Source organism: Poecilia reticulata, chromosome 15 (assembly GCF_904066995.2).
Source record: "Poecilia reticulata chromosome 15, P_reticulata-male-v2, whole genome shotgun sequence".
Taxonomy (NCBI): Eukaryota; Metazoa; Chordata; class Actinopteri; order Cyprinodontiformes; family Poeciliidae; genus Poecilia; species Poecilia reticulata.
This window is the reverse complement of record NC_088844.1, coordinates 18,255,831-18,281,972: the sequence shown is the minus strand read 5'-3', so window position 1 is coordinate 18,281,972 and position 26,142 is coordinate 18,255,831. Positions and strand designations below refer to the sequence as shown.

The following is a 26,142-nucleotide window of genomic DNA, read 5'->3' as shown; positions in this document are numbered from 1 at the left end:
GACATAATTCCTTATTTACTGTTACCCAATTGCAGACACGTAAGAATTAAAAGATACAGTTTCAATTATTTAAAATTTCTGATCTTTATTTTCATTTTATTAACAGATATAAAATACAAAAAAAATGCAGTGTTTAGAAATATTTGCCACAACAATAAGTAAATTAGAGTTCATTAGCTTACAATCACACAGTCTCACACACAGGTCATGAATACATTCCTTTTAAAAACTCACAAAAATACAGATTTGGAAGAACAGCTTTCTTTTGTGAAGTCTTGCTTGTGGAAAGTCAAGAGTCATCCGAGTCTGGTCAGTACAGCTTGGTCGGTTATTATTATGGCGCTAGCGCTACATTATGGGCAAAAGCAACAGGCGAAACACCATCAGTAAGCTGAAAAAGAGAGAACAAAACAGTGAATCAGCAGATTTGTTTCAACAGTTCATTGCAAAATCGGCTTTTCTGCAAGATAAGCAATTCTGACTGACCTTAGCCCCGACATAATCCCCGCCGGCATTAATTTCCTTGATTTCTTGTATCTCATTCCCATGATGACTGCCAGCAACCCAGAGGAGCCTGAAACACAGACCGAAATCAAGTTTGTGAAATGAAAGAAACCCCCTGACACGAAGCAGGGAAAACACATAAATATTAAACACATTTGCTGAAATGTATTCGGGTTTTTTTGTAGAAATGGCAGTATCTATGTGTCTCCTTTGTGGAGAAACTAGCCACATGAATTTACTCGGATATGATTTTGACTCATCTTTCCATTCAAACTGTTCATTGTCGCTTGAACAAATCTTTTGATTATTTTCATTGCATCTCAGAAATCTTTCATGGAGCAGTTGTTGGCTCTCAGCAGAAACACACAGCCCTGATAAATTATTATTGTTATAGGTTATTAGAATGTTTTGGGGTTTTTTTTTAAAGTTAATTTTACTTAATTTCAAAATATTTCCTAAGTGACATACTGTAACTTCTGTACAATTCGGTTGAAAAACATTTTTCTATTAAGGAGAAATCAGGTTAGTATAGCTTTTTTCCCCCTTTAAATTTTCTTTCTACCAGATTTGTTCATTTTCAGTTCAATTTTATTGGATATTTGTAACATAAATCGGGAAAAGGTTAATTATTTATCATGTTCTCAGGTGCATGTCATAAGACTAGCATTTTAACAGGCATTGTAAATTTTACAGGCCCTAAATGTCTGTAAACAGAGGCATCAATATATTGTGCAACAAGGTTGCAAAGGTCTTGAGAGGTCTCTTGGTCCTTTCCCAACATGTTTCTTCTGTGAGGCTTTGGTGATTAGCAGTCCTTTAATGGGCCATAAATTAGGTCTAAACTATCTTATATTGACAAGCGCTGATTGGAGGGAAAATTGCTTTGACAGATTCGACAAGTTTTTTTGCTTCCAATGCATTTTTGCAGCTTCTCTTCATCATATTTTCATTAACCATTAACTGTGTCAGTTCACTTCATTACACAATTTAAATCAATAAACCTACTGACTTCTTTGCATGTGTGGATTAGGCTTTCTTGGTTTTCTTTTTAGCCAAGATAATGTCCAATTAACATTAACATGGCAATTAGAAATATAAGGTATACTAACCCAACAGCACCCGGATATCTTTTGGATCTTTGGAGACATTATAGGCTCCATACGCAGATAATCCACCAAAAACTAAACCAGCAGTCAGGGACATCACACTGCCTGCAATCATTTAAAGACAGTGATGATAAGAAAAGACATAACTTTGAGAAGGAGTTCTATGAAAATTCAAATTCAAAAATACTTTATTGATCCCAAAAGGAGATTAAGTGTTGTTGTAACTCATTAATTCACCACGTCTACAAAAGGTTACTGTAAATGAATTGAAAATTTGTACAAATGAAATTAGTACGTTTAACCTTTTCTCTTGTATCCCATATATCCACCAAAAATGGTGAATGCAGCATAGCCGAAACCAATCCAGTCCATTGCCAGTGCAGAGCTGCAAACACAACGTTGACTTTTTAAATTGTTTACATTAGAAAAGGAGTAGAACAACTAAAACGAGAAATAATTCAATTCACACACACAGTCCCGTAACAGGTTTAGCTAACTCTGAACATCGACTATCAGTTCAACTTTCTTAGGATTTGGAATCTCTAATCTATGTAGTACATAGGATTAACAACTAGATGTCGCCGTTTGTCTTTCAATGATATAAGCAAGCTACTGCAGAACAACCGAGGCTAACGAAGAAATAGGATATTAATAAGGCGACTTCTTTAGACACATATTCTTATCTTACGACAAATAAATAACTCCCTTATCGTTGAGAAACTCTTTCTTACCCGTCGTCCAAATCAAAGATCAGCACTGGCAGATTTCAATTTGTGGTCCTACACTTCCTGCCGTTGGTGCTCACCTTCCGGACTGCGCATGGCAGATTTGGTTAATGTTGTGTTCGCTGACCTTCATCAAAATTGAAAATATGACTAGATTAGTTTATTTGCTACCCGAACCAGTACCAATTTCCAGGTCCTTTTAAAAAAATTTGTATATTGTGATAAAGTTCATTATTTTCCATAATGTAATGATAAAAAAATAAACGGTTACATATTTTAGAATCACTGCACACCAACTGAAATATTACAAATATTATCGTTTTAATACTGATGATTTTGGCATACAGCTCATGAAAACCTAAAATTCCTATCTCAAAAAATTAGCATATCATGAAAAGGTTCTCTGAACGAACAATTAACTCAATCATCTGAATCTGAGGCTTTTAAAAACTCCCAGCCTGGTTCATTATTCAAAACAGCTGTTACGTCAATCCTCGTTTCCCCGTCAGATACTGTTCACCCTGCGTCTTATTGCCGCTCCGCCCCGCACAAAAACGTGAAACAAAGTGTGACAACTTTGCCGAAGCATGTTGTTTGAGCTTTCACGGTGTCCGTAGTTCCCCAGATAAGCGCGCCGAACAAGCGTGTGCTTGCTACGCGCGTGCTTTCTCAGTGCTCATCACATCAAGAGCACTGGCGTATTTTGCCGCGTGGGCGGGGCGGAGAGAAGAGGCAAGAATATTGGGGAACCGTATCTGATGGGGAAACGCGGATTGACGCAACACATGCAACATCGCAATCATGGGTAAGACTACCGACCTTACTGATGTCCAGAAGGCCATCATTGACACACTCAAGCAAGAGGGTAAGACACAGAAAGAAATTTCTGAACGAATAGGCTGTTCCCAGAGTGCTGTATCAAGGCACCTCAGTGGGAAGTCTGTGGGAAGGGAAAAGTGTGGCAGAAAACGCTGCACAACGAGAAGAGGTGACCGGACCCTGAGGAAGATTGTGGAGAAGGGCCGATTCCAGACATTGGGGGACCTGCGGAAGCAGTGGACTGAGTCTGGAGTAGAAACATCCAGAGCCACCGTGCACAGGCGTGTGCAGGAAATGGGCTACAGGTGCCGCATTCCCCAGGTCAAGCCACTGTTGAACCAGAAACAGCGGCAGAATCGCCTGACCTGGGCTACAGAGAAGCAGCACTGGACTGTTGCTCAGTGGTCCAAAGTACTTTTTTCGGATGAAAGCAAATTTTGCATGTCATTCGGAAATCAAGGTGCCAGAGTCTGGAGGAAGACTGGGGAGAAGGAAATGCCAAAATGCCAGAAGTCCAGTGTCAAGTACCCACAGTCCGTGATGGTCTGGGGAGCCATGTCAGCTGCTGGTGTTAGTCCACTGTGTTTTATCAAGGGCAGGGTCAATACAGCTAGCTATCAGGAGATTTTGGAGCACTTCATGCTTCCATCTGCTGAAAAGCTTTATGGATATGAAGATTTCATTTTTCAGCACGACCTGGTACCTGCTCACGGTGCCAAAACCACTGGTAAATGGTTTACTGACCATGGTATTACTGTGCTCAATTGGCCTGCCAACTCTCCTGACCTGAACCCCATAGACAATCTGTGGGATATTGTGAAGAGAAAGTTGAGAGACGCAAGACCCAACACTCTGGATGAGCTTGAGGCTGCTATCGAAGCATCCTGGGCCTCCATAACACCTCAGCAGTGCCACAGCCTGATTGCCTCCATGCCAGGCCGCATTGAAGCAATCATTTCTGCAAAAGGATTCCCGACCAAGTATTGAGTGCATAACTGAACATAATTATTTGAAGATTTGAAGTTTTGACTTTTTTTGTATTAAAACACTTTTCTTTTTCCATCCATTTTCTTACACCCTTGGTGGGGTCGGGAGAGATGCTGGTGCCTATCTCCAGCTGACGTTCCGGGCGAGAGGCGTGGTCACCCTGGACAGTCGCCAGTCTGTCGCAGGGCAACACAGACACACAGGACAAACGACCATGCACACACACACTCACACCTAGGGACAATTTAGACAGACCAATTACCCTGACAGTCATGTTTTTTGGACTGTGGGGGGAAACCAGAGTACCTGGTGAAAACCCACACATACACAGGGAGAACATGCGAACTCCAGGCAGAAAGACCGGGGCCGGGAATCAAACCCAATAAAAGACCTGAAATATTTCAGTGGGTGTGCAGTGAATCTAAAATATGACAGTTAAATTATCATTGCATTATGGAAAATAATGAACTTTATCACAACATGCTAATTTTGAGAAGGACCTGTAAAACATCTCTGATCTCCAGACGCTTATTGTAGCAAGCTAACTTCAATACAAAATGTTAATATTCAATTCTTGTTCAGATTTTGATCTATGTTTGGACCTGTTACTAAATAAAAGAATTACATTTTCCTACTGGATATCTTATGATTTTCAATCAAAACTTATTTGTCTTGAATGAATTCTCCTCTGCAAAAACATAGGTCCTTATGAGGGGAAAAAAGACCCGCAGCGATGCTGCCAATGGGTTTTCTCCGTGGTCATTCTCATCTTGGATTTGAAAACATGTATTTTTACACAAGTACTATTTAGAAATGGAATCAAATACTTAGCAACCCTGAACAGAAGCACTTAAGTTTACATACTTTAGAACATTAGATTAGTTTTTTTTACTTTTTTCTTTCCTTTGGTTTATTTTGCATTTCCTTTTAACTTGTGTAAAGCACTTTGAATTGCCTTGTTGCTGAAAATGTGCTATATAAATAAAATTACTTAAAAAGAATTGGTGTTGTGATCATCTTTTTGTCAGTCCTTCTGACCTAGTACCATCCCCCCCTCCCCCCAATGCTGATATCAAATCATAAGGGATAACATTCATAGTGGAAATAGATTTGACATGATTTATCATGGGCTTCTTGATTTATATCACAATAACCTAAAATTTTGCCTGTTTAACTCAGACAGTAAATTATCTATAAAAAAAAGGTAACACAGAAAATTTAATTCCCCAGAAAACAAAAAAAATCTTTATTTCCATCTGATCCCAAAGTTCCACACCTCAAACCACATTAAAGGTTTCATTGTTTAATAATAGTCTTCAAAAAAGTATAAATCAAAGCATTTTTTGAGCAAAAAAAGCCACTCTGAGCTGTAGACAACATGACCACAAGCTGCTGTAAGAGTCGAGTCCAGCAAAGCGGCCCAGTGCCGTCACCTGGTGGAGAAGAGCCACTGTGGCCCCACCAAAGAGAAGGCACACGTTTCCAAAAAACTGATGGCATTTAAATACCGTCTACAGAGTTTCCTGACGATGTTACAAGTCCGCTCTTGTCAGGATAAAAATGAGTATAAAATGGCTGACAAGGATTTTTTTTTTTTTAAAGGAAGGATTATTCAAGTGAGGTATCAGAGCGACATGTAAAAACGATGCGATTGCTGTACTAAGATGAGGAAAACACAAAAGACTAACATTAGAGGAGGACAAGACTGCTTACAGATAAAGTGACAAGTGGAAAATGCAATGGTTTTCTCTTACAGTAAACAACAATGGACAAACAGTGCATTTCTTAATACATTGATGTGATAATACAAATGGCTTTGAGTGCACCTGCAATATATACTGGTATCTTGGCTTTGTCAGCATTTTGTTAGGTAGACACTTTCACAAGAACTGTAAGGTGGTGTAATAAATGTAATGAAACTGGATACTGAAATAAAAGAAAAGAAGACGGAAGCAAATCTGAAGCTGTAAATCTGAGCTAAAAACAACACACACAAAACACAGAGAGACACTCTCCATTTGACGTTATGGCAAACACCAGCTTTTGGCAACGACTGACACTTTAAAGGTTTGAGTAACATTTTACACTGGTAGAACACATTTTGCATCGTCGGCGCACATTCCTCCATGCGAGCTCCGTGACAAAGAACTGTGCTCGGAAACAATCCAGCAGATTGCATTCTCAGCTTCTTCACATTTGCACGAATAAATGTGAATCTAGCGCTACATTCGCAGTCAGGAGAAAACATTTAAAAAAGGACGTCAGCGAGAGTATTTGAGTACGGTAAACAACGCAGCTGGTGTCGTGTTCATGGACCCCCCTGCGGGGGGTGGGGGGGAGCTGTGTGCCGTTTTGTTCTGCCAGTGTAAAAACATCACTTTGTGTGATAAAAGTGCATATTCCTCCAGATATGGGACTTGGCTTAAAAGTATTACAACTGGTACTGATTAGTCAGTGCACTTAAGTTATGACTTGTTTTTGTTGTTTAGGTAACTAGCTCACTTGGCTTTTAAAAAATAACATGATCTTTATATATTGCCAAAGATTGATGGAAAAGAAAATGCATGCAAGAATGCTAATTTGGCAAAATCTAATAATGTTAGGATATTTTTCTATTCAAATTTTGAGAAATGTATGATGTTGCAATAAATCTGTTTTATATATATATATATTTCTTTCTTTTTTTTTTTTTTTTTTTACATAAAGGTTCAAGTATTTCTCAGTGTCTCCGGTCAACAGCTGGACAGTCGAACACTCTTGGATCTCATCAAGGTGCGGCTCTGCATCTGAAACACACCGAGCGTTTCTGCGATACAGGAAAGGAGCGCCTCTCTCCGCATCTTCCCCGTGTCTCAACATGGCAGTCGTGTCCCCTGCAGCTTTTAGGGAGAAATGTTCACCCACAGCCAGCCCAGCAGCGTCCCGTAAACCCAGGTTCTCACGTAAAGTTTTCTGCCGTTCTCCGTCAGCAGCATTGGCAGTGTTAGCCCTCCCAAAATGAGCGCAGAGGGAAGGGACTTGGAGAGGTTCAGCAGAGAGATTCTGCCCTCGCCGGGGAATCTGCCCTTTTTATCCGGATCCTCTGACTCGTAGAAATCTGTCAACATCCTTTCAGGAAAGAAGAGAGAAAGAAAGACGTAAGGGTCTCTTAGGGGGGTTTCATGCTGTCGGAGAAGTGCAAGAGGGAATGAAAATAAAGTGCAAAGTGAAAGGAACTGGGCAGAACCAGCAGTTACAGCACAAACACAGGTCAGGCTTTTTTGTTGCTGAGCTGGCAATGAAATCAATTATTTTAATCCAATAAAACGACTGACTTTGCTTCTTTTAGGAAATAAACTTAATTCTTTTCAACAACATGGGAAGTTTTAATAACATATGTTCAGCTTAATTAAAAAAATCTTATAAAAGGAAGTTTATTTTATTAATACAAAAATTGTAATGTTTCAAGAAAAAAAGAGTAATGGTTCTATTTGTGACATACGAAATCAGCTTTTAAAGGTAATGCTCCCTTTTAATTTAGCATGAGCTTAACAGCGTTTCAGTTCAGTCAAAGCGCTACGCATTTCTGTAAAACCTAATTATAAAGTGTAGAATTTGAAAGACCTATAAAGTTAGACTTTTAAAATAAAGTAGCAATTCTCTTCCACATACAGTTCAAGTCTGGTTCTTCAAAAAATAAAATAAAATAAATAAATCACTCATGCTTCACAAGGACTGGTCTGCACATCAACACACACTCACCGGTCCTTCATTTCGAAGCGTTGGTGCATCCACCTGCGGAAAAGCTCGGGCTCTAATGGGATTCCCTTGATGTCCACGCGGTCAAAGTGGATGTGGATGCGGGGACATTCCTTGCATAGGAATTCTGTCAAACATAAAAAACAAAAAGAGGCTAAACAAAAACAGGAAGTCCCTTTCAGCAAAGAGGCACGTACAGCGGGCTCTTAAAATCGGCGCGGGGTGACAGTGATGGAGTGGAGCTGCTGGGATGCGGAGCTGAAACAATCTGCAGCCTGAGGAGAGGAAGAGCAGCGAACAAGGCTGAGATCATGTAAAGAGCAAACATCTTGATTAGTTCATTAGCTTAATCTTTATCTGCCATTTTGAATACTACAATGCAAAAATATTTATACATTTTCAACATGAAGCCTCCAGCCAAATTACCTGCCCGGTCGATCGGTGGAGAAACAAAAGTCAGTGTGCCTGAGAAGGTCACACGTAAAAGCGCAACCAAGAGTTAAGGCTCAAGGCTACACGTGTATCCCCCTGAGAACCTCAGGTTCCTGTTTCCACAACATGCAATATTATCAGGAAATGTGCCGCCGAAGGCCAAAAGAGGAAACGTGATCGAAGACCACAGCGACGCGCTGCTTCACCGTTAGAAAGAGCATCTATAACACCAGCTGCTCAGATTTACACCGGCCTTCAGACACAACATACGGCAGCTGAATGATTATCCACAACTCAAGTGAGATACAGAGCAACAAACAATTTAACTAAAAAACACGTGACGTCGCGAAAATGCAAGAGAAGGCAGAGGTGGCTCCGTTAGAGCAAACAAATCTCCACAACAACTTAAACAACAACTACATGGAACAGAAGAAGGAAACCAACGCTCTACTCTGGAGAGCCAAACATCACCTCATAATCTAAATAACATTTACACACTTTAAGAAATAAAGTCAGAGGTGTCGATCAGTAGAAGCAAGAAGTACTTCATTAAGTACTTCATTAATAAAAATTAAAAAAATCTATTGATTTCTTCAGTATTTTTAACAAACTGAAAAAAGAAAATATTATTTCTTCCGCTAAAACTTAAATGTTGTTTAACTTTTAATTGACAGAATTGGAAGAATAAAGTTTCCCACGTAAAACTTTCAATCAGCAGGTTTTCACTACAATATGAGCTTCAAGAACTTGCAGCAGATATAAGGGGAAAAAAGTCTAAATTGGTTACTAAGGTTCCCTGGAGACCCAAGATGTCATGACTATGCAGTAGTTCTCCAACACTGAGCTTTATTAAGCTTTCTTTACTGTCATGCTCACGGTTCTTGTCCTTAACTTAGACTTATTAGACCACACTTGTTAGTTGCAGTTCCAGTAGATTTAAACACACATCTACTGTTTTGACTGTAGATAAGGGCAAGTTTATGTGACGTCTGGGTTTTCCTTCTGGACTTGTTTTCCCTGCAAACTGATCTCAGATAAGTGGGAGACAATGAAGGACAGATGAGTAACTCTAGTCAAGTTCTGTGTGATTTTTCCACATGACGTGATGCTACTGTAATGACAGGGTTGTTTAAGGTTTTTTGAAACCAGCCAATAAATGTGAAGTGTGCTGCTGAAGAAAGTGTAGTAAACACCTCCTGGAGTTAATAAAAGTAATAAAAGTTAAGGGGAAAAATACAAATCAAGACTTTGGATCATAAAGACAGCGACTCTAGAGTCACATGTGGACAATTTCCTGTTACAAGCTTTTAACGGATGTCAGGAGAAGGCGCAAAAATCAATTCATCTATTGTGTTACACATCATCTGAGCAAGAACCGTGAAACACGTGCTTTGTGTAAAATAATTGAAATGTAGTTTAAAAAAATAAAATAAAAACAAAAAACACACACACACGCATTCAGTCCAAGGAAAAACTTGCATATCTACTGTAAGGCTGAAATGATTAATCGATTATTGAAATAATCGTCAGCTACTTTAGCAATTGATTAATAGAGTATGAAGACTCAAAAAAGGCCATTTGCTAAAAGAACATTATATTCAGAACATCAAGTAAGCCAAAACTGTACAAAAATAATATTTTCTATTTAGAACTCCTCTTTGGCATAGCCCCACACTAAAAAATAAGTTATATACAAACTGTTATTTTATGGTTTAAAGTTGAGGTTTAAATGTGTAGTTTTCAAGTTTACAGATCAACAGTAAAAGTTGCATTTTAATCCAACCACCTAAATTAATATTTTGGTTTTTGAAAGTCACAGTTCCAACCCGAGCCTTCACAGAGAGCAGCGGTGGTGGCGCGGACGCAGGCGTGGGTCACTTCCACCAACGCCACTAAAGTCACCTTCACCGCATGAGGCCAGGAAGTGCGTGATGAGAGGAATGCTTTTCTATTCTCTGCCTTGTTTGCGAGAAACATCCACGTTTATTCCTGACTGTAACTGGATGTTTTTCTCCTGTTGTTTTTTTTTTATTCGAAATTTCCAGCAGTGTTTTTCAAAGAACAAGGAAAAAACAACAATAATCAGAGACTCCAAAAACACGAGAGTCACGCAGTTTACAGGAAGGCAGGGTTGTTAAAAGGTGATGTTTGCTGTGTGATTAATTACCAGGAAGGCTGAACATAACAATGTTTGTGCAGACTTGAGTTGCCAGGAGAAGTCTACCTGTAGCCTTAGTTTTATTTTTAAAAGAGAAAAAAATAGCTAATATATTCATTCATTAGCTATTTTTTCTCTTTTAAAAATAAAACTAAGGTTACAGGTAGACTTCTCCCGGCAACTCCAGTTGAAACAAATTTATAAAATAAGGCTTCAGCAAAAAAAACAATTTTACTCTCATCTAGACTTCTTTTCTATACATCTTCTTTTACTTTTCTAATTTCTACAAAAGCTGCTCTAAACTTTATGAGTAAATTTAATGTGTAAAAGATCAACAGCCTGTTTGGAGAATGCCATTCTTTCATATGTTAGTGCACAAATTGGAGAAATGTTTATTCTTTATCGATACAAATATTATCCTTTAATTTATAGATCCACAAAATGAATAGAAAACTGGAATTATATTTGTACATTTGAGGGAAAAGTACTTGCATGTCATACAAAAATGGACATTTTAAAGTGATAATGATTAGGGATATATGCTCCAATGCATTTTGTAGTTTTTTTCATTTTTTGTTGTAATCAAAACTACAATCCCCACGAGAAAATAATAATAAAAAAAAAACATTTCTTTGTCAGGTGTGATAGCTCTTAGGACAAAGCCTAATTAATTATCTGGCAAAAACAAATAAAAAAAATTCCCAATAAAATTATTTAACGTCTTGATCTAAATTCTTTGAACATGCCATGCGGTTGCAGAGAGGTACCTGCCATCGAAGGTGCGGGTCTCCTCTGACTGGAATCGTCCAGCGTTCCCTCATAAGCTACTGTGACGTCATATACGGCGTCCAGGCTGTCATTCATGATGCTAACGGCGAGGTGAGACGCCTTCACCCTGGGTGTGAGAGTGTGCTTCAGAACAGCCAGCCCTGCAAAATAAGTAAATAAATACATTTAAAAAAAAGCAACAGCTGGAATAAATTCAACAGCTGCCCAAATATGAAGCAGCTCACATCTGCTTAGACAAAATTAGCGTGAAAAAGTGAATGATTATTCATGTTTTAGACCACAAGGCCAGCTGAAATGAACTGAGCAACACTGCATTAGGTTTTTCCAACTAATTGCATTTGCTGGTGGCGCTTACGATGCTAAAGTGCAGCCGGGGCTTCGTGTTGTTTGGAGATTCTGTGGAGATTAAGCCTATCTCTGGGCCACAGCTCTGAATATCACCTTCCCCTTTAATCCACATAAATCGCTTGGGAGGGATGGCATGTGCTCATCAGTTTATCTGCTGAGTGAGGCATTAGTGAGCAGAGAATGGTACCACATTGACCAAGGACTGACTAATTGTGTGGTGACTGATTGTCTATGTGGTTTAAATTTTGGTCATCCTAAAGGAGCTGAAACAAGAAATATTAAGTCTGATTTAGAGAGAGAAAATAAGATTTTGTTTCTTTTTATACCGTGTATGTAAATGTCTGTTTTAACTTTATTTGAGCTGGTTTTTACAGTCAGAAATGTTCTTTTTTCTAAAAAAAAAAAAAAAAAAAGTATTATAAATAACATGTAACTTCAGGATCTAGGGGTTTTCTAAATGTACTTATGGATACAGCAGCTGCCTGCAAGGTGACCACAGGTTGCATAACTTAACTAACTCAGCTGTTTTCCAGATGTGAGCTGTTGGCAGTGAAACAGTGTGTGTGCAGCCTACACAGCAGCAGTTAGAGGCTGCTGAATCCTGCCCCCACCTTCTCGCTCAGCAAACTTCTGACTGTCGGTGATGACATTCTTCAGCTCTGGATTATACCGAGTTCCTTCGGGAAAAATGACAAGGTACATCTGTGGGGAGAAGAAAGAAAAATAAACATTCAGATGGAGGTGATACTGAGTAAATAGAAGTTTAAAAAAATGTACAGGATTTATTAGCGAGAAAACTGATTTTGCATGGCAAAAGGAATCTCCTGACAAACAGAGTTAAAACCGTTAAACCAGATCATTTTTCAGGATTCTAGCTGAAAAATATAAGTTGAATTTTATCATTAGCTTTTAATACCAATAAGAAGACTTCACAAATTTGTTTTTCTTCTATAAAAAAAAATAAAAAAATCAAGAAAATAACGTTTTTTTTCTTCTATTAGGGGCTAGTTAAACTCATTAAATAAAAGTAATCTGAATGGCATCTTTAATCACAGGTTATTGGCACCGTTTCCCAGCGTCATTGTTTCACTGCAGATTTCTTTCTTTGTGAGCACAAGTTTCACAACAGAGCTTTCATTGTACTAATTTGGCTCTAAATAAAGGGTTTCACGTAAGAAACAATAAAACGAAACAACTCCCGTTTTTGTTACCTTAGAGGACTTCAAGACAATCTGAAAATGTTCTGTAATAAAAACCATACCTACTAGTGAATGAATACCAACAATAAAACAAATTCATACAATTACTCTATTTAATAATGTAATCAGTTATGCCTGTTTAGTTTTACAGTGCTGTGAAAAAGCAAACTCCTCTTACAGATTCTGTTTTTGCCACGTGCTTCAGATCAAGCATACACAGATAACCTGAGTAAATATAATAGTCTATTGTAATCAATCAAACCAAACTTTGTAATAATTACTGCCAGAACTACAGAATTAAGAAATCACTTAAATAGGACATGTGGCCTGACCTTAAAAAGGACATTTATGCAAAAAAAAAAAAAAAAAAAAAAAGCCAATGTGGCTGAACTACAACAATTCTGCAAAGATGAGTGGTCAAAACTTGAAAACCGACTGCAAGTTATCACAAGCACTTGTTTACAGTTGCTGCTGCTAAGGGTGAACCAACCAGTTATTAGGTTTAAGGAGCAGTCACCTTTTTTCACACTGGGCCACGTAAGCTTAGATTTTGTTTTGTCTTCTCCCTAAAAATTACACACCTTAATTTAAAAATTGAATTTTGTGTTTACTTTTTGTCTTTGACTAATGTTTAAATTGCTCTGAGGTTCTGAAACACCCAAACATGACAAACATGCAACGAAAAAAAAAAGAAAAGAGGAAATAAGAAAGTGGGCAAACACTTTTTCACACAGCTGAATCTATTTCTGTTTGCTTGATGATCAGAAACGCCGTAGTACGTGACAAAAAAAAGACAGATGAAATCTGTAAGCAAGTCAGGTTTCTTTCGCAGCAGTGTATGTTTAAGAACAAGTAAACTAAACTGTAACTGTGTCAATATGAAAAGGTCCCCACAATGTTAGCAGTATTTGGATTGCACAGCTGCACACACCATAATCCCTCAGAGTCAAATCCAAAAAACATGATTACAAACAAGCCCTGCAACTCAATCTGTGCTGCTTTTCACATTAGTGAAACTTCATAAGGGCGCTCTAAATTTGAACATAAACACTAAAGGTTAGTAATAAAAAGCTTTTATACACATATTCACTTGAATAACTAAAAAAAACAAAAAACTGTGTTTATGACTTACTAGCAGAAAATTTCAAATGATTGAAATAATTAAAAAAAAAGGGTTTTCAGATTCCAAGGTCATTATCTCATTAAAGCAGAATGTGTTGGAATTAAACAGATGCTGAAGTAAAAAAAAAAAAAGGCTATGACAAAATGTAGAGATGTTGATTTCACTAAATGTTTGCTGTGGTCTCGTCATCGTTTCCCCAGAGCTGCGTACTTACTGGAGCTCCACATCGAGTCTGACTGAGAAGCTTCCTCTTCATGGCCTTTTCATTAAACTTTGCACTTCTTTTCACAAAGATTCCCCCGTGCTAAAAGGAAAAAAAACAAAATACAACAAATAGTAAGAAAAAAAATTTTTGATTTTTTTTTTTAGATTATGATTGCTAGAGGACTTCTTAATACTGCGTCACCTGTGAAAAATACCAGCCATACAACGGGAGCCACTTGAGTCCATCTTTTAGGACGTATCTGACGTGACCGATGGCGCTCTGTCTGATGGCCAGCATGTCAGCAATAATCCAATCAGCTGAAAAGGCAGACAAAGAACAACCTTCAACAGATGTTACTTTGTAATTATAGATGGAAGCTGTATATCTAAATACTCTACCTGTGCATTGATGATTAGAAAGGTAGATGACGTTCTCTTTATTCTTTGGTATATCTCCATATAAAACAATCTAAAGTAAAACAGAGAATTAAATTGTTAAAAACAGGTCAAAAAGTAGATGGTGAAAATATTTCACGCTAAGGTAACAAGCTTATGTTTTATATAAAGATTGCCGATCACATCTACAGAAATGCCTTGAACAGATTTGTAAAATCCTCTAAAGTAAGTCCGCCTCAGGAGTAAAAATCACAACAGAAATACTTTAATAAATAACTTAATTTCAGTACATTTATTTATCCATCCAGATCAATTAAGCTAACATTTGTTTCTTGGAAGGGTTTTTTTTTGGATTGTGGGAGGAGGAAGCTGGAGTACAGAGAAAACTCATGAATGCATGGGGAAAAACAAGGCCATGTAGAAAGACTCCAGCCTGGGATTTGAACCCAGACCTAAGGCGTCATCTCAAAAATTTTTTTGAGATGACGCTATTAATGGTAAAAATTGCAATAACAGTATCAGGTATGATATATGCCTGTATTCTTCTTTCTTTGCTTTCTCATCTATGCTTCATCTATGACCTTTAGCATTTTGAACAATGTCATTAGAGTCCAGTGTGAGCATCTGCTGCCATAAGACTCAATATTAACATGCATCAAAAACACCTGAAATGTACAAGACAACAATCATTAAACACTGAATAGTTCTTTGTAATATGAATATTGCAGACACTGATATTAATATAGTTTTTTCCCCTCAAACTCAGAAAAAGTGCTCAAAGTAAAACATTAGCTTTCTTTTTAAGTCTAGTTAGATTATACCACTGCAATTAAAAGTGAATTTATTTTGCAGATTTTTACCAAACAAATGAGATCAGTAAAGAAACTCAGTCAAGGTTTAGCTTCCAACCTATTCTGCTGATATCAACACTCTGGGAATTTATATTCAGCACTCTAATCTTATCAAATACTCCTGCACCCAATATTGTACTTTCACACGTTCATAGTATGCACAAAGATTTTTACGGCGGCTTATTTATCATGATTTGTCTACACACACCCCTCTGTGCAAGGTGTGGCAAGGCACCAGAGAAAAATGCAGACTTTCTTGCCATACAACTGGCTCATCAGGATTGCTTTTAAAAACTTAGTCAACTACTTTTACCTCAATTATTGAATATATTTCACAAGACTTTAAAAGTTGCACAAACGCAATGTTTTCATGAGAAACAGGCCTTCAGAACTAAACATCAGTTCATTTTTATGCACACAAAGTGAAGGTTTAACTCACCTCGACCCCTGTGTAGTTTTCAAAGAAGAACAGGACCATGCTCTGGTAGATGCAGTACAGTCGGTCGTCTAATTTATGGTAAAACCTTGCTGGTAAGACGGTGGAAAGTAAGCGCCAAACCCCCCATGACAGAACATATGCTGGGGCTGTACCCAGCATGAAGGTGGCAGGAAACCAGTACCGCAGCGAGTATGTGTGCACAACCAGAGAGAGCAGCATGGTGGCACCTCTTTTACAAATCCCTGAAGTTGGCTGTTGGACCAGTACCACACACCGTGATTATATTACAATGTACCCTATCTGTACCACTGAACACCTGGCCTACTTTCAGCACACCTGCCCCGAGAGGTCAGCATAGGAAAGTGAGAAAGCTGCAGAAGGAGGCAAAAATGTACCCCTGTAGGCGAGAAAAGCAGTCTGCAAACTCAGCTTAAGCCGGAAAAAGACAACAACATCAAGTTACATAAATTATCTGAACATGTTAGAAATATCCATGGAAACGAGAACAGTTCTAACTCCGAACTGTACAAGTTAAGTAAAAAGCGCTAGCCTATAATAAATCGAGTCAGGCCAAAGTAGAAGTTTTCTCCTTCCCGCTAAACTGTCTCTTCTAACGCCGGAAGGACCACAAAATCCAAATAAAAAGTCAAAGTAGTTGCTAAAAGGAAAAAAAATACTCTATTTCCTGCCTCACTTCATTTTTATCCGGCTCCTAGCTTACAGCAGCAAATGTCACACACGCCTCCCTACGTCACGACGCGTTAGAGCAGTAAGGAAGTTGATTGGCTAAGTGATGCAATAGAAGGCGGCGTAGGAGCGGCTTTAGTATGGCAAGCAATTGTAACACATAATTTTTAGATAAAAGTTCCTTTTCTTAAAGGTATAGTTCCTGTCTCCTGAAATTATGTTTTAAAAGATTAGGAGAGGCCAGTATATCTTAGGTGAAGTAGAACATTTTATTTTCGTCTTAAATGAGCGTAAATCCAGAGGCTAACAGTCAGTCAGGGGCTAAGAAATCCAGGAAATTTGTTTAGAGTGCACTGAAACTACTTAGAGAAGTGTGAATATTTTTTTTACTTATCTTTAATCTGTTTGTACCTGCAATAGTTCTACAAGACGGGAAGCAAAGGAAGCTGTACATTTGGTGGTTCTCCACGCTTAATATTAATTTACATTTACATATTTACATTACCATATTTTGATATAATGAACACTAACTTTTGCAGAGCTTATCATCAAATCAATAATTTTTTGGCATGCAGGCACTGAAAAAATATTGTATTTTAAGCTTATTAAACAAATCACTGGAATAGAGATTATTTTATTTCTTTAATCAAACCTTCTGAATGTGTTGTGGTTTATTGCATGAGGTTGGGTGGTAATTTATAGAATAGTTGATAATTATTTACATAGGAACTTAAGAAAAAAGGCCACCAGCAATATGAGTAGGCTGGTTTAAACAGAACATATAAAGCATTTTAGTCAGAGACGAGTAACTAATAGGAAAGTAATACAGCATAATAAATTAATAGGTAATATAGTGTTCCCTTTAATCAGTATAATGTATTTGCTTCACTGTTAAACCAGCAATAGTGACTGGAAAATATGTTCTGTTCTGTGAATATTTTACAAGAGTGAAATCCAACCTTGAGAATGGAGTTGTATTAATATGGCATAAGTCTGCTTTGGTTTTGGATTCTCTCATACTAGTAATAGAATTTAAAACGCAATATCCAGTACACTGATGCAAGTAAAAATTACATTTCAAGGACTCTACAACTAACATATCAATATAAACTAAGCTAGAGCTAAGAAAAATGCTTTCATTCGTAAATCTGAAAAGATTTGATGTGTTCTTAGAGGAATTATGGACGTCTACTTTGAAGAGGTTATTAAATGGTAATATTGCTTACTGTAAGGGCACATTGATTTAATAATACAGGTCCTGGCTGCAACTTAACCTTCTTCTTGCTCAGACTAGCTTATTCAGAGGGATATTCACCTCAGAACAAATGTACTTTAAAGCTCTATAAAAATACCACATTTTTGTACACTAGAGATTTATTACCTGGGGTCTTATTTGGACTTCAAGTAGAGAGAGCACAAATAAGAGGTGTAGCGGATTACATGGAGAATTAATCTATTCAAAAGTAACAAATCAAAAGGCAAGTAAACATTTAAGAAATGATTGGAAACAAAAAACAGACCTTTTCATTTTCTGTCATCTGAATTTGGTGGCATTTCAGAAAGTGCACTGTCTGTGAGAGGATCTGCAGCTTGGAACTCACTCCCTGTTCACTTAAAGTCTGTAACCAGTTTTAGTATGTTCAAAAATCAAACAAAACTCTGGTTATGCCAAAAACAGACCTGTACTCATTTTTTATTTTTTTTACACTTCTCTGAATATATTATGTCGTGTTGTTTCAAATGATTTCACTTCAATTTTTAGAGTTATTATTTTTAGAAAAAAAAAGCCCATCTAGGGACAAGTGCTGCGAATTAGCTGTTGCTATTGCACCATGATGCTAACATGGGACTGCTGTTTCATTCAGTTTGTCTATGTAAATGTGTGTCTGTCCCTATCAAATAAACTTTGAAAAAAAAGAAGTTTATAGCAATCAGATCATGTTTAGATAGACAAGTTCTGTAAAGTGCAAGTTAAGTTGACCGCATCGCTTTATCATAAGACCTTAAGAGACAGCACATTCAGATAAACAGTCTCAGTGTCTGAAGTCAAATAAACATTGAATCCTGCCTTGATAAAGATGCACATTGACCTAATGTGTAGGAAGATTCCATCTTAGCTGACAATACACGAACACTTGTCACATATTCAGGGTTTTCTGTACTTTCCGTGAAGTACACAAATTGATCAACTCTAAAATCCCATCTGAAACTCAGAGTCATCTAAAGCAATAATTTTTCTGTCAAAAGAATAAACAAGGTCAACAAAATCTATCAAACTAGAGGGCGTCCAAGCCACACCAATAACCGATGATCCTGATTGAAAACCTTATTTATTGAAAATAAAACCCAAATACCACATTTAAACAAAAAGTATTTATTAAAAATGACATCACAACACATTTTTATCAGGATAAAGAATTTTCCTGTGAACTGGCTAAGCAAGTCTTTCTAAAGTCACATTATCTAATATCCAAACAGCCTGTAGTGGTTTCTACTTAATGTAAACACATAAATGGCAAGGTACCAACATACAGCTTGCAAAGGCAGTTTGTCAGGCTTCACAGTAACATAAACAAGAGCACAATTGATGCTGCTGCTGAGTAGTAAACATTTTCCATAGCAAACAAAGTTTTAGAAAAGCAATATATTTGATTAGATTTATATAAACTATATGAAGACACTTACAAACCATGAAAGTAACAGAGAAAAGAGAAGAACAGCAGGAGATTGCTGGCGCCTGTCGTGTAATCAGTCACAGCAGGCGCTGAGAAAAATTAACAATACTGAACAAAACTCCAAACAATTAGTCCCCATTATTCCAAGTCATAGTTGTCATAAGGTAGGATCTTCAGATTGGTTATGCTATCTGAAAAAGAACAGAGCAAAACAAGAGAAACGCATTAAAACCCTGAAGCAGTAATTTAGCTTTTATCACAGACGTTAGAGGACCGTCTTACCCAGAATCCACTGCTCTGACAGGATCCTGCTGCCCTCTGGCCTCCTGCCACTGTACTTTCCTACGCAGATACCTGCCTGCCGAACCGTTTTGCAGGCTGTGCCTCCACACAGCTCGATCAGCTCCACCAGACTCTGAGTGGGTGGCTGGGAGCGCTGAGACACAAATATGGGTGGCTGGTCTTGGAAGAGGTCCTGCTGGTGCTCTCCTGCAGACAGGTGCCTCTGGAGACGACAGATCTGCGGGAGAAACAGGCAGTTAAACTCTGAACTCCACCGGGTGATTAAATGATCAATTTCCAGATATGCAGATGACGCACAACTTTATGTTGGTGGTGGGACTATGCTCCTACACAGAGACACTGGTCATAGATTCTGAAATGAACACAAAGACACTTTGCACATAAGTTTTCTTGTCCACACCCATCAATAGTTATGAAGAACCTTCATGGGGTTTTTTGGGGGTTTGTTTTCGTAAATGTAAAACATTTTCTATCGAAATTAGGAAAACAGGTCTAATGCAAATTTCAGGAAGATTTTAATACCTTTACGAATGACAATTAAGATCAACATTACCAAAGAAAAATAAACTTTTAAAACTACTTAAAAGCTTATATTTAATGTTCTTCTGAACTTTAAAAATATAAATACGACTGTAACCCTAAACTGGTGTCTCTTAGCATGTGAGTCAAGTCTTTTTACACCTAGTTTACAAAACTCCCAACGCCTACAGTACAAACTGTTGCATAACAGCTACAAAAAAACAGATTTTAGCCAAATTCAAAAAACCCTGTTCTCAAGCCAAGACTCATTAAATGTCCAGTTTTTCTTGAAGAAGGAGCCAATGTTGAATAACGTAAGAAGAATGTTTAAAATTTTTTTTAAATTATTGTTGCTGAAACATACAAGGAAGGAATGTTGGCAGCACTCAACATGGCAATGAGTGCCGCCAGCATCTTTTGTATTCTTCGACAGAATTGTACCTCAACACAATTCAGCCTTGGAGGTCCAGAGGTAGCTGCTCTGACTTTGTTGCCTGGTTTCTGCTCTGCTCTATCGAGCAGTGCGCTCCATTCAAAACCATGTGCAACGCACTGGATCTACAATAGCTGGACTCCAGTTAAATTGCAGAAGCATCTCAAGGATGATCAGAGGGAACCAGGTGCTCCTGAGCTCAATTTCAGATGTCAAATCAAAGCGTGTGAATACTTGTGTAACTGTGATGTTTAAATGTTTTATATATTTACAGAAATGTCTGAAAGCATGGTTTCATTTTATTATTATAGAAACACTAACAAACATCAGGGCTGAAACACTTATTTTGTGATGTGACAGGAGAAAAACACAGGTGTTACTGACAACTTTAACAATGGCTCAGTTATACTCCAGGGCTCCTGTAAATCATGACAGCGAGCCAGCAACACAGTCCCAGGAGTGTGAAACTGAGCGAGACAAACCTTTTTAATAACCCCAACCCAAGTCACATTCTGCGTTACATAAAAATGTGAAGCATCAGAGATGCCCCACAGTTCATTAAATTGGTTTAGTTAATCAAATCATCAGTTATTTCTCACTGTGGTTTGCAGACTGTGGCGCATGAAAATGTTCTCGTCTATGATCATGATTTATGTTGAATAAACATTACCCCTACAAAATCAGAATGAGGCTGCCGAGGGAAGTACAGCACAGAGAAAATAATCTACTGTATCCAGAATCGCTGGGGTCATAAGAAAACTAATTTACAGCACACGCCACTCAATACTCTACCCTTTCAGAAACGGATGATACTAATCTTTAATTTCATGAGCATGACTTGGCAATAATGCTGTGAAAAGGTACTTGGCCTCTGAAGGTTTCTTCTGCTTTTACTTAATCTCCAGATCATCCTATTATCAAAGATAATCTTAGTTTATGTGAGTAAGGATGTTTTTCTTTAATAATTTTATGCATAACATAATAGTAATAATAGTATTTACCATCTACCATAAGGCCTTGTTTCTCGCCTCACCAGTCTACAGAATATTTTCCCCAAGATCCTGGGGATAATCAAGATATTTTATGGTTAATCTGAAAAGATTTTCTGGTCAACAGTGATCTTCAAATTAGAACCCCTCCAGGTACCATGTCATTCAATGTTTTGATCCTACAGGCCACGGAGTAATTAGGGTTTAAACTGAACTCCAATTTATAAAAGGGTTTTATTATTCAGTGTTAAGTTACAATGTTAAACGGACAGGCAACTGCTTTTTAAAATAAGGCCAAATACGTTTGGGCCACTTTAAAATGTGACCTGCACTTTTTCCAAGTAATGCAGATATGTTCTTTTAAATAAAGATCATCATCAACTTTTGAAAAAGTTACTAGAACACCAAGTCTTCTGTTAACTTACATTATATTGGTGTAAAATATATTTGTACAGCTACAAATACATACATTTACTTCAATTAAAACCTGTATTCAAATAATGAGCGGCAATTTATATGAATACATTTTCCACTCTGACCTTAAGCAGATTTCTAAGACAGGGCAGCCTCCTTTGAGCTATTTTAATGCTGCAGTACTCCCGCTGGCCTGAAGGTGGCTGCTGGAGCTACACCAAAGGGCTTTTCAAGCTTTGAAACCCTCAAAACCCGCAAAACAGTTCATCCATAATCATAATGCCACAGGGAAACTTACTGCTTAATGAAAACTCAGAACGCCGTTGTCGTAGCTATTAGAGATAAACCTTTGTATGCAAATCATGAATCTTAACTTCTTTACAATCTATGAAAGTTGTAAGTTTTGAAGACTAATTAATCCAGTTGAGCTATTTCTGCGACCCTGTTCTAAATGACAGCTCTGCCGGGTCCTGCCAGACTAAACAGGAGCTCTTTGAGGGTCTGTTTGTTTTCAGACTTGCTGAGTGACAAGCATGGTTCTAAGTAAGGCCTGCTCCATATTCAACAAGGGTCGGTTAACAAACTGAAGGGGACAATCTACACCATTCTAAGTCAAACACCTGGAAAGAAAGTTGCAGACTTCTGATGTTGTTAGTTTTACCTTGTGTCAAGAAATCGGGGGTTACTGAGGCATTTTAGGGTACAAAGAATGAGAGTGCAATTAAATGTCACTTAAAACTGGAGGAAAAACACATCTTGTGAATATATATATGAGCAAAGGGCAACACTCAATAGACAGTAATTGTTTTATAATGTTTCCAACAAAGACTCTGGCCTGAAATTAACCTTTACAGGAACATTGTCTTCTTTTTCTATGAATGACCATCAAAGCTTGAATGTTGTTCACTATTAATTTAATCAAACACACCATTTCAGCAAACTCTCAGTGACATTTACTTGCTTTGCTGTATTCACAGACAGTTTAGATTTACATAAATTTAATTTTATAACTGGCTTCCAGTTGCATTAAAAATTCACTTGTAAATTCAGCTGAATGTTAAAACGTCACTTCATTTGTCGCGTGCTAAAGTTCCTAATTATTTTGAAAAAGAACCAACAGTAGTGCTGGCATATTTAATATAAGATTATGCGCCAATCAGTCAAGGCATTTAAAATAAGTGAATGCATCGCGATGCAGTGATGGAAGGAAAATCCTGGGTGTTTGTATTCATGTGCATGCCACTTTGACCTGTACCACCAACCCCCCATGGCAACGGCACTCCCTGATGATGGTGGTCTCCCCACAGCAGGACAATGGGGCCAATCAAGCCACAGAAACGCCAACAAAGACCTCAAGGCTTTGATCAGTCTAAAAGACTCAACAGATTCTCGTCTGACCAAGTAACCGTGGGATAAACCAAAACAATCCATATTCATAGTGGCCCCTCATCAAACCCAGCGGGTCTGCTACCCACATCCCTACTTTCAGTGAGTGTATTTAATTACAGCAAGAGTGATTAGTTAGACATGGTAGAACTAAGCGGGAGAAGCAGAATGTGTGATTATGCTGTCACAAAGTGACAGTTTAATCAGTTTAGGACAGATGAAAAAGACTGAACCCTTTAATATTTTGGCTAGCAAATGTAGTAGAGGCAGCATTTAAATTGTTGCTTTACAAATGATCAATAACCTCGTTAGCAAACCAATGCAATTTTTTAGGTTGAGCAATAATAGAGGGAAATGATTATGTAATATTATTCATGTGGCGTGTTTATCACTCTCAGCCAAACCACATACAATAATACTGACTTCCTTTTAGCTCTGCTTTTTGTTTTGATGGTGGCTAAATTATTCCCTGTTTTCACCAAGTAATGGCCTTAAGTATCCTTTTCCTGTTTGCTGCTGAGAAGATGGGTTTATGGAGCATTATTTTTCATTGTAATGAATGATTCAAACAGCTGCAGATCATTTATTTGCCTTTCTTCTTCTTAGTTTTGGGTACAAAAAGAGATGTCATTTGCTGTGAAATATTTAAAACTGACCATGGAACATTTCACAACTTTCTTGGTACTTGCTTACACAATCAAAATGTCAAAGTAATTTTCTACAAACTACTCTTAGTTTGTTGTAATTGATTGCTGTTACAACTCCAGTAAATAGCGTGTAGGATACTTGGTTGTTTTAGTTCCAATCTGTTGCAGATCAGGACCATATCATAGGAAATACGGTGTAATATTAAATGTTTGCTAAAAAGATTGATCTTATTACATTCAAATAGCTATGAGATTTGAGTATTTAGATTTTGTGTGTGGCCTCCACTTAAAAAAAATAGAAGTAGGTCAGAAATTAATATCACATTTTCACCAATTCATACCTCCATTTCACTTCTTCCTACTTCCATTTGTACCTCAAATAATTCTGGAAGTATGAAATTTCACCGCAACATAGTAATATTTTGACATGGTTCATTATTTTTTATAAATTCTGGAGGTAATTTTTCATGAACATGATTCATATTTAATTGATTTCAACTATTTTGTACTGTCTAAAATTTGTATAAATCTCAATTTCCATTTATTTTGGTTCTGGTCCCCTTTTAGGCATCTTATTAAATATGCCATGATCTGAAGTCAAACCAAAATGAGAAGAGAGTTCAATTTCCTGTGCTGTGTGAATGTTACAAGCTGAATGCATTCAAATTATTTAAAGGAGGTGAAATGAAGCAGAACCCCTTACAACCATGTCAGCCCAACCACAATGATTTTGATTCAACTGGTTGCACAAGGTTTTGAGGAATGCAGATATGTAGGTTTTATGGTCTTGCTGTCAAAAGTGTGGACACAGCAGTAAGTTAAAAGCTACTGGTTCTTTGTGTCCTTTTTGTAAACCTGATCAGATTTTTAAATGGGGTTCTATAAAGAGGAGGATATCATTTTCCTGTTCTGAGGCATGTAGTTCTCAAGACACTTATTTGTAAGTCGCACTATGACAAAGATGGCATTTTCCTGCATTTTAATCCAATCAAACAGTATTATTTTATTAATCCAAAAAGTGAGATTAAACACATTACATGTATATAAATTGTAAATATGTATTTAAAGGTATGGCCCTAGATACAACTTGTTGTGGAAAGCAGGAGTTCAGCTTAGCAGTACAATTAGTAATGTCATCAGCTTGAGGCAAGAAAAGCTTTATTTAATCAAAACTGTGACATTTAAACTGAGTCTTTTAAGGGCAGCTATTTAGTGATGGCTATATATTCTGGTATAGTTAAAATATGAATAATGTGTCTAGCTTAAAGCTTTCGAACAGAACAAGATGCTTTACTCATTTGAAATCCTGATCCGTTCATCTCTTCAGAAAGAAATAGTAAAATATTTTTTAAAAGTATTAAACGTCTAAAAAATAATGTCTATCAGGCACCAAAAAAAGCTATGTTTTGATATTTGAAAGGCCAAAGAAGCACATGGATTACAGAGGTAAAACTGTATGAAAAAAGTGAAGAGATGAAGGTTCCTAATTGCCTCCTGCTGGTAAATAGTATCTACTGGCAGTCATATTTTATTGTTTCTTTACTGCTGACATAGTAGAACACTGAAAACAAAAATACCACTGTGAATAGAGTGTATAAATGCCACCCCCCTGCCGGGTACGAACTGATGCATGGTGAGTACAAAATGTGCCATGCCATTTGTTTTTGGAAAGAAGTAAAAGTAACAAATGGAAAAAACAACCGGGGTCAAAATGACAACTGGTCCAGAGGCAAACTCACTCCTGATGGTAAACAATGAGCTGAAGAACTCATAAAAACTCACATTCACTGCATGACTGTTACTGTTATAGAAATGTTATCTCAACAAATTTTACTGCAACATATCAATACTTCCTTTGGGCTCCTGAAATTAACAGACCTACTCTTCTTCACAATGAAAACTCCACATCCTTACCTCAGCAGACCAGTCGATATGTCTGCTGCCATATATTGCAGTAACATTAATCTTGCAGGGCACAGCGAGTCAGCAGGCAGACAGCCTTCGCTGCCTTGTGACCATGCAAGGATGAATTGATCTCGACATCCCCCATGTAGTGAAGTGCAGTGTTTGCTTGACAGTTCAGCAGATGTTCCCTGTGCTCACAGCATGAGGAAACAGTCTGGCGTGTGGTATGCATAGGATGTGGCCCAGTGATAAATTCAGTGAATGAATGGCCCCTTGAGGTAAAGCTGTTAAAATGAATACTGTTCCTGTTCCCGGCCTCCCGTGTGCCGTCAAAAACCATAAAGCAAACTGAGACGCAAAAAAGTG

At 37.6% G+C, this 26,142-nt stretch overlaps 3 protein-coding genes across 5 annotated transcripts in view; all 3 read right to left on the bottom strand.

Annotated features, from left to right (window-relative positions):
- Nucleotides 1–59: 59 nt before the first annotated feature.
- tmem14a (transmembrane protein 14A) lies at nucleotides 60–2,481 on the bottom strand. Its single transcript, XM_008429781.2, has 5 exons — nucleotides 2,342–2,481; nucleotides 1,913–1,995; nucleotides 1,614–1,715; nucleotides 487–574; nucleotides 60–391 (listed from the first exon to the last, which is right to left on the bottom strand). Exons 2-5 carry the CDS (start codon nucleotides 1,980–1,982, stop codon nucleotides 349–351), a joined length of 303 nt encoding a protein of 100 aa, XP_008428003.1. The 5' UTR covers nucleotides 1,983–1,995; nucleotides 2,342–2,481; the 3' UTR covers nucleotides 60–348.
- Nucleotides 2,482–5,428: 2,947 nt separating this feature from the next.
- On the bottom strand, nucleotides 5,429–16,602 carry agpat5 (1-acylglycerol-3-phosphate O-acyltransferase 5 (lysophosphatidic acid acyltransferase, epsilon)). Its single transcript, XM_008429780.3, has 8 exons — nucleotides 15,819–16,602; nucleotides 14,532–14,601; nucleotides 14,335–14,450; nucleotides 14,143–14,232; nucleotides 12,218–12,308; nucleotides 11,237–11,398; nucleotides 7,883–8,006; nucleotides 5,429–7,249 (listed from the first exon to the last, which is right to left on the bottom strand). The coding sequence occupies exons 1-8, from the start codon at nucleotides 16,035–16,037 to the stop codon at nucleotides 7,024–7,026; spliced, it is 1,098 nt and encodes a 365-aa protein (XP_008428002.1). The 5' UTR covers nucleotides 16,038–16,602; the 3' UTR covers nucleotides 5,429–7,023.
- A 2,257-nt stretch (nucleotides 16,603–18,859) lies between these two features.
- Nucleotides 18,860–26,142, bottom strand: part of mcph1 (microcephalin 1) — a 34,588-nt gene continuing 27,305 nt past the window's right edge. For all 3 annotated transcript variants that reach the window (XM_008429778.3, XM_008429779.3, XM_081616653.1), the window contains exons 14-15: nucleotides 19,463–19,700; nucleotides 18,860–19,371 (exon numbers count right to left, since the gene is read on the bottom strand). In XM_008429778.3, coding sequence (XP_008428000.3) covers nucleotides 19,319–19,371; nucleotides 19,463–19,700 — 291 coding nt within the window. In that variant the 3' untranslated portion in view covers nucleotides 18,860–19,318. The remainder of the gene's footprint in view (nucleotides 19,372–19,462; nucleotides 19,701–26,142) is intronic.

What these genes read in the sequence shown, in the direction of transcription:
- agpat5 (XM_008429780.3), bottom strand. Translation starts at nt 16,037, where the DNA reads ATGCTGCTCTCTCTGGTTGTGCACACATACTCGCTGCGGTACTGGTTT. An exon ending in TTCTAATCATCAATGCACAG is followed by an intron (nt 14,451 to 14,531) that starts GTAGAGTATTTA and finishes CTGCCTTTTCAG; the next exon opens with CTGATTGGATTATTGCTGAC. An exon ending in ATGGCTGGTATTTTTCACAG is followed by an intron (nt 14,233 to 14,334) that starts GTGACGCAGTAT and finishes TTTTCCTTTTAG; the next exon opens with CACGGGGGAATCTTTGTGAA.
- tmem14a (XM_008429781.2), bottom strand. Translation starts at nt 1,982, where the DNA reads ATGGACTGGATTGGTTTCGGCTATGCTGCATTCACCATTTTTGGTGGA. An exon ending in TATGGGATACAAGAGAAAAG is followed by an intron (nt 1,716 to 1,912) that starts GTTAAACGTACT and finishes AAATGATTGCAG; the next exon opens with GCAGTGTGATGTCCCTGACT. An exon ending in AGATATCCGGGTGCTGTTGG is followed by an intron (nt 575 to 1,613) that starts GTTAGTATACCT and finishes TCTGTGTTTCAG; the next exon opens with GCTCCTCTGGGTTGCTGGCA.